Here is a 10872-nt window from a genome sequence, read left to right as displayed (position 1 = left end):
AAGTGATCTGTTGTAATGTCTGAGACTGAAATTATGTGAAAGGTCATGAGAATGCTCATGATTTTAAATCTGGAAGGATGATGGCATTCGGGATTTAGGCAGTGATTTTTTTGCCCAATGTGCGGCCAGGAAATTTGGGATAAGGCCCTTTCTTAATGTACTGGCTATTTGTGTAAAGTACAAAGTTGAGTGCATGAGAAATTATGAAAAAGACATAATTAAAAAAATAAATGCAATACCCTAAATTCCACTCTTGCATTTGAATATGTGTTTATGATTAATTTATAAGTACTTAAATTTCAAAGTGCTTATTGATTAGGAGTCATTGGGGGTTTCTATTTCTCATTGAAGACTATTTATAATAAAATATTCCCTCCATGATAGCTATTGTGATTGTTTAGAAGTTGTTGATTTTCTATTACAACGATTTGAATCATAGTTTTCACTGCACATTAATAAACAGGTTTTGATTTAATGTCTCTGTCCAGAAATGTGGCAATAGTGTGTGGACGATGATGATGCTGAAGCTGCTCCCGTTCCCAGTGGCTAAGTTCTTGGTTTATACAGGGCTTGCCAATCGCCTGTCCTCCTTCTTCTCCTACGGCTCACGCAGCCTGGCCGAGGTGGTGAACAGCCTCACGGAGAATAAAGATCTCAGAGCCGTGCTCTGCTACATCTTCGGTACCTATGGTGAGTTCACACAGCTAGAGACCGGAGCTAATTCAATATGTTCTGTTGCATCTTATACCAAAGGAAAAAATGCCATACTTAAATATACATTGTGTTTGTAGGCAATTCTCCAAAAGATGCCAGTTTCTCCATGCACAGTTTGCTGGTGTGCCACTACATGAACGGTGCCTGGTACCCTAAAGGTGGTGCGAGTCAGATCGCCTATAACATGATCCCTATCATCGAGAAGGCGGGAGGAGCCGTGCTTGTCAGAGCTCCGGTCAACCGAATCCTGCTCAATTCTGCCAATGAGGCTATAGGTAATATCAAGAACGTATTTTCTAAAGGTGTAAGAAAATATCGGTACACATGAATATCACGATATTATTCTTCGGCGATACTGTATTGATTCTCAAAAATGCAATATCGATTTAAAAAAAAAAAATGATGGCGGTTGTTTTTGGTTTGAAGTGGGATTGATGATGATTCTTCTTCTTCTTCTTTTTCTTTCGGCTGCTCCCATTAGGGGTCGCCACAGCGGATCATCCGTCTCCATACCACCCTGTCCTCTATATCTGCCTCTTTTACACCAACTACCTGCATGTCTTCCCTCACCACATCCATGAACCTCCTCCTTGGCCTTCCTCTTTTCCTCCTACCTGGTGGCTCCATCTTCAGCATTTTTCTACCAATATAATTCATGTCCCTTCTCTGCACATGTCCAAACCATCTCAATCTCGCCTCCCTCACCTTGTCACCACAACATCCTACATGTGCTGTCCCTCTAATAAACTCATTTCTAATCTTGTCCATCCTCGTCACTCCCAACGAAAACCTCAACATCTTCAGCTCTGCTACCTCCAGCTCCACCTCCTGTCTTTTACTCAATGCCACTGTCTCTAATCCATACAACATCGCAGGTCTCACCACAGTCCTATAAACTTTCCCTTTCATTCTTGCAGATACTCTTCTATCACAAATCACTCCTGTCACTCTTCTCCACCCACTCCACCCTGCCTGCACTCTTTTCTTTACTTCCCTAACACACTCTCCATTACTTTGCACTGTTGACCCCAGGTACCTGAACTCCTCCACCTTCTTCACCTCTTCACCCTGCAACCGCATCACTCCACTGTCCTCCCTCTCATTCACACACATGTACTCTGTCTTACTCCTACTGACTTTCATTCCCCTTCTCTCCAGCGCATATCTCCACCTCTCCAGGCTCTTCTCAACCTGCTCACTACTCTCACCACAAATCACAATATCATCTGCAAACATCATAGTCCAGGGAGACTCCTGTCTGACCTCGTCCGTCAACCTGTCCATCACCACTGCAAACAGGAAAGGGCTCAGGGCCGATCCTTGATGTAGTCCAACCTTCACCCTGAACCAGTCTGTCGTACCTACTGCACACTTTACTGCCGTCACACTGTCCTCATACATGTCCTGCACCACCCTCAAATACTTCTCTGACACACCTGACTTCCTCATACAATACCACAACTCCTCTCTCGGCACCCTGTCGTACGCTTTCTCTAAATCCACAAATACACAATGCAGCTCCTTCTGTCCTTCTCTATACTTCTCCATCAACATCCTCAAAGCAAATAAGGCATCTGTGGTGCTCTTCCTCGGCATGAAACCATACTGTTGCTCACAGATGGTCACCTCTTCTCTCAGCCTGGCTTCCACTACTCTTTCCCATAACTTCATGGTGTGACTGATCAACTTAATTCCCCTGTAGTTACTGCAGGTCTGCACATCTCCCTTATGCTTAAAGATCGGTACCAGCACACTCCTTCTCCATTCCTCAGGCATCCTCTCCCCTTCCAGAATCCTGTTAAACAATCTGGTTAAAAACTCCACTGCCATCTCTCCTAAACATCTCCACGCTTCTACCGGTATGTCATCTGGTCCAACCGACTTTCCATTCTTCATCCTCTTAATCGCTGCTCTCACTTCCTCCTTACTAATCCTATCTACATCCTGCTTCACCAACTCCACATCCTCCAACCTTCTCTCTCTCTGATTTTCCTCATTCATCAGCTGCTCAAAATACTCCCTCCATCTTCTCAACACACTCTCCTCACTAGTCAACACATTTCCCTCTCCATCCTTTATTGCTCTAACTTGCAGTACATCCTTCCCAGCTCGGTCCCTCTGCTTGGCCAATCGGTATAAATCCTTTTCTCCTTCCTTAGTGTCCAACCTCTTATACAGTTCCTCATATGCCTTTTCCTTGGCTTTCGCCACATCCCTTTTAACCTGCTGCCGCATCTCCTTGTACTCCTGCCTACTTTTCTCATCACTCTGTCGATCCCACTTCTGTTTTGCCAATCTCTTTCCCCTAATGCTCTCCTGCACTTCCTCATTCCACCACCACGTCTCCTTGTCTTGCTTTCTATTTCCAGATGTCACACCAAGTACTTTTCTAGCTGCCTCCCTCATCACTCCTGCAGTAGTTGCCCAATCATCCGGCACCTCTTCACCACCACCAAGCCCCTGTCTGACCTCTTCCCTGAACCTCACACTACACTCTTCCTCCTTCAGTTTCCACCATCTTATTCTTCTTTCAAACCTTACTTTCCTCCTCTTCTTCTTCGCCTGCAAAACCATCCTACAGACCACCATTCGATGCTGTCTAGCTACACTGTCCCCCGCCAACACCTTACAGTCTCCAATCTCCTTCAGGTTGCATCTCCTACACAGAAGATAATCCACCTGTGTGCACCTTCCTCCACTCTTATACGTCACCCTATGATCTTCCTTCTTCTTAAAATACGTGTTCACCACTGCCATTTCCATCCTTTTAGCAAAATCTACCACCATCTGCCCTTCCACATTCCTCTCCTTAAAACCATACCTACCCATCACCTCCTCATCACCTCTGTTCCCTTCACCTACATGCCCATTAAAGTCTGCCCCAATCACCAATCGTTCTTTCCTAGGTACACCATCTACCACTTCATCTAATTCACTCCAGAATCTTTCCTTCTCCTCCATCTCACAGCCAACTTGTGGAGCATAGGCACTGATGACATTTATCATCATCCCTATAACTTCCACCTTCACGATCATCACCCTATCAGAAACTCTCTTCACCTCCACTACACTCTTACTGTACTCTTCCTTCAGAATCACCCCTACACCATTTCTCTTCTAATCCACACCATGATAAAACAGTTTAAACCCACCTCCAATGTTCCTGGCCTTACTCCCTTTCCACTTGGTCTCCTGAACACACAACACATCTACCTTTCTCCTCTCCATCATATCAGCTATCTCTCTCCCTTTACCCGTCATAGTACCAACATTTAAAGTACCAACCCGAACCTCTACTCTCCTACACTGCTCCTTTTCCTGTCGTCTCTGTAGACGCCTTCCTCCTCTCCTTCTCCTCCTTCGGCCAACAGTAGCCCAATTTCCACCGGTACCCTGTCGGCTAACGATACCTGTGGCGGTCGTTGTTAACCCGGGCCTCGACCGATCCGGTATGAAATTCTCATTTGTGATCCGCATATTTGATTTGGCACATGTTTTACGCTGGATGCCCTTCCTAACGCAACCCTCCCCATTTACCCGGGCTTGGGACCGGCACTAAGAGTACACTGGCTTGTGCCCCCCTAATGGCTGGGTTGGGATTGATGATGATTGATGAATATTATTAGTGTTACCATTAGGCTAATAGTAGAAGCATGATCTGAACTAGTGTTTTACCTCTAAAAGCTACAGTCTTTAGGAGGCAAAAAAAGAGTAAGAAAGACTATTATTACTTCTATAAAGGTAGAGAATGCAGTCAGGCAAGACAAGACAGGACAGGCACGTCGTACACTCTCGCAAGTGCAGGTTGCTCTTACTTGACGTGTATAGCACTGTTCTTTAAATAACAAATTAAGCTTTTCTGGTTATAAGTGCAACCACGAACAGAACATGTTGTTCCTAAGGTTTTTGATGCCATTCGAACATATTTCCACCTGAGAAACAAACCGCACATACTGCCATCAGGGCAAGGCATGCAATCCCGAATATATATATATATATATATATATATATATATATATATATATATATATATATATATATATTTTTTTTTTTTTATTAATCAATTTATTTATTTTTTGCTAAGGTTTGTATATGTATAAAATAAGAACTATCCCAATATATACACAGCCCTAATATTTTCTGTTCTTCACTAATTTGCCAGGTTCTGATGCCACTCTTTAATTTTAATTATAAACTCAGAAGCCGCAAGTTTCAAAATTTTAGAGACTGCACTCTGCACTTGTGTGCGTTCCATTTAAACCTGTATACTATAATGATTATAATCTCTGGTGTCACCTAGAAGAGAATGGGATCTATTTCGAGTCCGGGTTCTAAACTTGAATCTAGATCGTCGTAGACGTAATTACTGTACATCATTTCTGTAGATCATCTGATCTGATCATGTGTTTGGATTCCAGGAGTGAGTGTGATGAAGGGACAAGATGAGGTCCATGTGCATGCTCCCATTGTGATCTCCGATGCAGGAATCTTCAACACCTACCAGCAGCTACTTCCTAAAGAGGTTCAGACTAGTCCAGGTGAGAGAGAGAGAGAGATGGCAGGGATCAGGGATGGGGAATGGTTTGAGAAAATGTATTGTAATATACAGTAACAAAGAGTCTATATGTGCTACATATGGCAAAAATTAACAATTCTTTGTACCCATAGTGAATATGTGACTTCCTGGTTTTTCTGCCCCATCGTAGTCCTTTTCTATGCAGTTAATGTGATAAATAAATCCAAACCATATGATCTGTACTGCATATGTGTGCCTACTAACATGTCTATGTTTTTTGTACATACTACCTTGCGTGCCAGAGATCCAGAAACAGCTGAGCATGCTAAAGCATGGAGATGCCGGCCTCAGCATATTCATAGGTCTGGATGGGACAAAAGACGAACTGGGCCTTAAATCCAACAACTACTGGTTCTACTGCGAGAATAATCAGGACGAGCTGTGAGTGACTAAACAACTTTTCCTCATGTACACCACACCTACATTGTCCACCTACTACGTGCAATATGAATCTTGCGTTAGTCCAACTTTAATGTGTATGTAATTATATACGGCTTCCTTATATGCCTTTGTCAGAAGATTTAAAGCGTCTTTTTTTTCCCCCGCCAGGATAAACAGCTACATGACTGGAGAGAGGGAGGAATCAGTAAAAAGCATACCTCTGCTTTTTGTCGCCTCACCGTCTGCCAAAGATTCCACCTGGGAGCTCAGAAACCCAGGTTTAAAAAAGAACAGATTGCTAACAGAGCAATCTAAAGTTTATAAATATAATACTAAATGATTAGCTCTGTTTTTTCAGAAGTTGATTTGAAAACTACTGAACGCTGTATCTTGTTTAGGGAAATCCACACTGACTGTGGTCAGCTTCGCCCCTTACCCATGGTTTGAAGAATGGAAAGATGAGAAAGTCAAGAACAGAGGGGCCGACTATAAAGAGCTCAAAGCAGCCATCATCAACTCGGTTTTGGAGGTGGTAACTCAGATTTTCCCCAAGATCAAGGACAGGGTATGGTACTATTTCCTGTAATTCTCTACTTTAACATTTACATTTATGGCATTTGGCAGAAGCCCTTATCCAGAGCAACTTACATTTATCTCATTCATACACCTGAGAATCTGAAAGTCTGAAAATCTGAATTCAAATCCAAAGTCCAATGCCATTACCACTAAACTACCACCTCCTCCATTCTATTTACAATAATATCTGTTTCCAAAAAAAAATTACAGCAAGTGGAAATATGTATTTTCATATGTGTTTTATTATGTCTGAACTATGTAGTATTTCCTATTATAACAGTAACCCAAATACAGGCAGTCCCTGAATTATGACGTATCGATAGCGGAACGACAAAATTTTAAGTTTCACAAGGCAGGCAAACGTAACGGCGTATAAGCGGTAAGATATGTTGGAACGATTTTTGGATGTACGTATCTCCCGCCACGTGAGATGACTTACTCTTTACTGTTTTTGGTCTTTTAAAGCCCAGTTTTAACTCTTGTCTTTTCACCGGCGTCCCTAGACACTGAAACAGAGAGAACAGAACCCTCCCTTCGCAAACCGGCACTCGTCCACACGCCTGCTGACACATACATACAGTATATAATTCATATATATATACTGTAAATGGTATACATTATGATCGTGTAAATCGCTCTGTTTTGCTAAATTATACACTGAAATTTGTTAAATTAATAACAAATTACAGTATACTACCCTATACTAATCACCATTCCTCAAGATTCCTTGGTAGGCAAGTTCATGTCTCGACTCATGATGTTTACGATGTTTATTTACCAAGTTACGATCATGTCATTGTAATGCATCTACATTGTATCTTATCTCATCAAATCTTATATTTGGTCTATTTATAATCTTTTATTAATACAGTAAATACTAGATATATTTGGCGATATTCAAGAGATTGCTAGGATCGATTTTTTTTTGCAGTGTTTGATTAGTGAGCTGCACTTTCTCTTCTCTCTCCCTTCCCCTGTACAGATCGAGTACATGGACGCCGGTACTCCCATCACTAATCAGCACTATTTAGCAGCTCCTAAAGGAGAGATCTACGGAGCTGATCACTGCACTTCCCGCTTCACTGCAGACGTCTGTGCCACAATCAGACCTCAAACGCCCATCAAAAACCTCTTCCTCACAGGTGTGTGCGTTTTCTAAAAACTTTATGACGACTCTGTTTTGCTTCACGTAATGTTGCAGGAATATTTACTTGCTCATTTTCTGTTGGTCTACATTTTTCTGTTAGGTCAAGACCTGTTTTCGTGTGGTTTTGGGGGGGCCATCGCTGGAGCTTTAGTCTGCGGCTCTGTTCTTCTCAACCGCAACCTTTACGGTGATGTCAAAAACCTCCAAAAGAAACTGAACCATGCCAACTCTAAGAAAGTCCAGTAATCACAGAGCGCAACATGTCCCCCACCTGATTTAAGTACCAGCAAGAAGGCACATTAATACCAACTGTTAACGAACAGAATTATCATCATATAATCTTCAGTAAATTAAGCTCTACAGAGCCCTGATTTTTATTAATATATGACTTCTAGTGCACTTATAAGAAATTTAAATAGCAAATGATGGAAAGCTCATTTTAATATTACAGACAATGTAACAGTAACAATGTACTGACGCAAGTTGTATCATGATTACTGTTACTGAAGGATGAACAAATAATGTATATAGTGACTGCAAAGTAATTTTATTTGTTTGAACCAACATTCAGTTGTGGTTTAATGTTGAAATGTATACTGCTACTGTAGGATTAAACTCAACTTTGTGTTCAAATCTTGTAGATTTGTGAATCTCAAGTTAAGTGAAGCACTTGGAGCAGTTTTAGATAAGGAATCATGATTATTGACTCAACGAATGACAGTACTGTGACTGTGTCTGTGACATTTCTGTGATGTTACACCTGATTTTTCCTCTTATCTTGATCAGTGTTTTGATCAATTTGTGGATTTTTTCTTGGTACACTAATTACTAATCACCTAAAGCATAGAGAAAAGGAAGTCTATGAAAATAGCTTTATATTCATATATGTATTCATTATTTCTGTTTTGTGCTTGTAATTCTGTTCATGCTGTAGAAAAAAACCCACCTGCAACCTTGAATTATATAAAGACAAAATAATTATATTAATATTCTAGTGTTTGCACTATCACTATTTTGGAGTTACTCGTTTTAAATCCCATCTACTCGAATCCAGTTAATAGGAGTGTCTGACCATACTAAAGTATGCATGGAAATGTTAATGGTAACATTGTACCATGATTATCTGATAAACCAATAAACCAGCTTCGCAGTTTCTTACGAACATTGGCTGTCTTTTTTATTTAAAAAAAATCATCCTGAGTGACTTGTACATCAATCTTTATCATTAACACAAAATCTTTGGTAGGGTTTAAGATGAATTTTGTAATTAACCTTAGAGACCTTTCACTGGCATGTTAGTCTTTTTCTTTTGGGGTTACTGGTTTTCTATGTTAATTACAACCTACTAATAATGGTGCCAGTGGGATTTAGCCCATTGCATCTTCTCTACCTAGTTTAAACCCACAGTATATTTAGTTTTTTACAGTGGCACCCTTTAAGGAAATAAATATATTAGTAAATAAAGACTCATTTCTCAAACTTAATGTGTTGGACCTTCTGAAGATCAACCAGTAAACTTACAACAGGGTAATGTACAGCCTGAACCCCTGACCTTCTAAAGGTCAACCAGTAAACTAATGGCAGGTTCATAGATAGATTGAACAACTTGCCTTCTGAAGGTCAACCAGTAAGCTGACAGGGTTAACCAGTAAATTGACAATAGGGTCATGCACAGCCTAAACCCCCGACCTTCTGTTGGTCAACCAGTAAACAAATGACAGCAAATATGACAACCTGTAAACTGATGACAGGTTCATGGACAGCTTGAACTGTGACCAGCCAGTAAGTTGACAATAAGGTCATGGATAGCTTGAACCTCTGAGTTTCTGAAAGTCAACTAGTAATCTAACAACAGGGTCATAGACACCTTGAACCTCTGACAGTCTGAAGGTCAGCCAGTAAGCTGACAATAAGTTAATGGATAGCTTGAACCCCCCAACTTTCTGAAAGTCAACCAGTAATCTATCAGTATGGTCATGCACACCTTGAACCTCTGACTTTCTAAAGGTCAGCCAATAATCTAACAATAGGGTCATGGACACCTTGAACCTCTGACTTTCTGAAGGTCAGCCAGTAAGCTGACAATAAGCTCATGGATAGCTTGAACCCCCCCACCTTCTGAAAGTCTACCAATAAACTGACAACAGGGTTAACCAGTACACTGATGACAGGCTCATGGACAGCTTGATAGTAAAAAGAAAAACCAGTGAACAGATGACAGGATCATAGACACAGAAGGCTTAGTAATAAAGTGCCCATGCTGACCTTTTGTCCACTGCTCAAAGTGATCAAATTGTAACACTGCTATGATCCATATCTCTCAGCCTAAATAGATGGGTAGATAAAGTAATTATGGTAGAACACGTGTTTTTTCCCTTGCAGATACCTTATAGTCTCTTCTATAATGATAAAAGCAGATCTTCAAGAATCAAGAACATGCAGAAAATATCAGAGATATCACACATGTGGACCAGGTATACTCTTTAATCTTTAAAAAATAAAATCAATCTTATGCGTGAATTAAAATGAAATCTTGAAGAGTTTTAGTAGTTTAGGAAAGGTTTCCGATGCCATCTACAATGCCCTGTGGTGACTGACTGATATCAGGGAAGAACCACAAAGCACACAGTATGGCATGTACATTATTCAGTTTATAGGAAACAGTCAAGTATCTATTCACACTGGACAAAGCCTGAGATAAAACTATCCCTTTTTTGGTAATAAGGATAGGACAGGGAAAACCAAAAATGTGTTAGCCATATAAATTCACATACATTTAGGATTTTTGGTCTTCAATCCTTATTATATAGGGAAAAAAGACCAATACTATGGACCAGTCAACCCAGAAGTTATGTTTACTGCGTGCTCATATTGTATTGAGCTTACAGACAGGAGTTTTGACATTGGACCTCCTGGAGTGTTTAAAGGCTCTGGCATGGAGAAGCTGGTGCAGGATCTGTGATGATCACAAATGTTGAGCTCAGTAGCTCCTACTTTTATACCAAAGACTGTTGAAAGAACATTTACTTATAATCTTATACTCCAGTGCTCATGTTAGTTCTCTCTCTCCAGTGTTCTGTATTGTTGAAAGATTTATGATCAAACTCTTGATGTCACCCAAATAAGGATGGGTTCCCCTTTTGAGTCTGGTTCCTCTCAAGGTTTCTTCCTCATAACATCTAAGGGAGTTTTTCCTTGCCACAGTCGCCACGGCTGCTCATCAGGGATAAATACACACCATTCACCTTAACTGTTGATTTCTGTAAAGCTGCTTTGAGACAATGTCTATTGTGAAAAGCGCTATAGAAATAAACTTGACTTGACTTGACAGACATTATACAGACACCAAAGATCTATGAGATAAGAGAAACAAGTGTGAGGCCTGCTTACTCTTCAGTCAGTATCTGTGTTCCTAATTAAAACGTTATTGTGGACCTTACTTGATTTGATAAACTTGACAAAACCACTGTTATTCCAC

The 10872-nt window shown here is 40.7% G+C and overlaps 1 protein-coding gene across 1 annotated transcript in view; it reads left to right on the top strand.

Moving 5' to 3' along the window:
• Positions 1 to 8549, top strand: part of LOC310740475 (all-trans-retinol 13,14-reductase-like) — an 11517-nt gene extending 2968 nt beyond the window's left edge. Inside the window, exons 4-11 of the mRNA XM_083567278.1 lie at positions 489 to 690; positions 792 to 989; positions 5133 to 5252; positions 5533 to 5671; positions 5840 to 5949; positions 6070 to 6236; positions 7230 to 7389; positions 7495 to 8549. Coding sequence (XP_083423404.1) covers positions 489 to 690; positions 792 to 989; positions 5133 to 5252; positions 5533 to 5671; positions 5840 to 5949; positions 6070 to 6236; positions 7230 to 7389; positions 7495 to 7640 — 1242 coding nt within the window. The 3' untranslated portion in view covers positions 7641 to 8549. The remainder of the gene's footprint in view (positions 1 to 488; positions 691 to 791; positions 990 to 5132; positions 5253 to 5532; positions 5672 to 5839; positions 5950 to 6069; positions 6237 to 7229; positions 7390 to 7494) is intronic.
• The last annotated feature ends 2323 nt before the right edge of the window (positions 8550 to 10872 follow it).

This window comes from Silurus aristotelis (assembly GCF_946808225.1).
Source record: "Silurus aristotelis genome assembly, chromosome: 17".
In the NCBI taxonomy this organism is placed as follows: Eukaryota; Metazoa; Chordata; class Actinopteri; order Siluriformes; family Siluridae; genus Silurus; species Silurus aristotelis.
The sequence above is the reverse complement of the archived record's forward strand: the minus strand, read 5'-3'. Positions and strand labels throughout refer to the sequence as shown.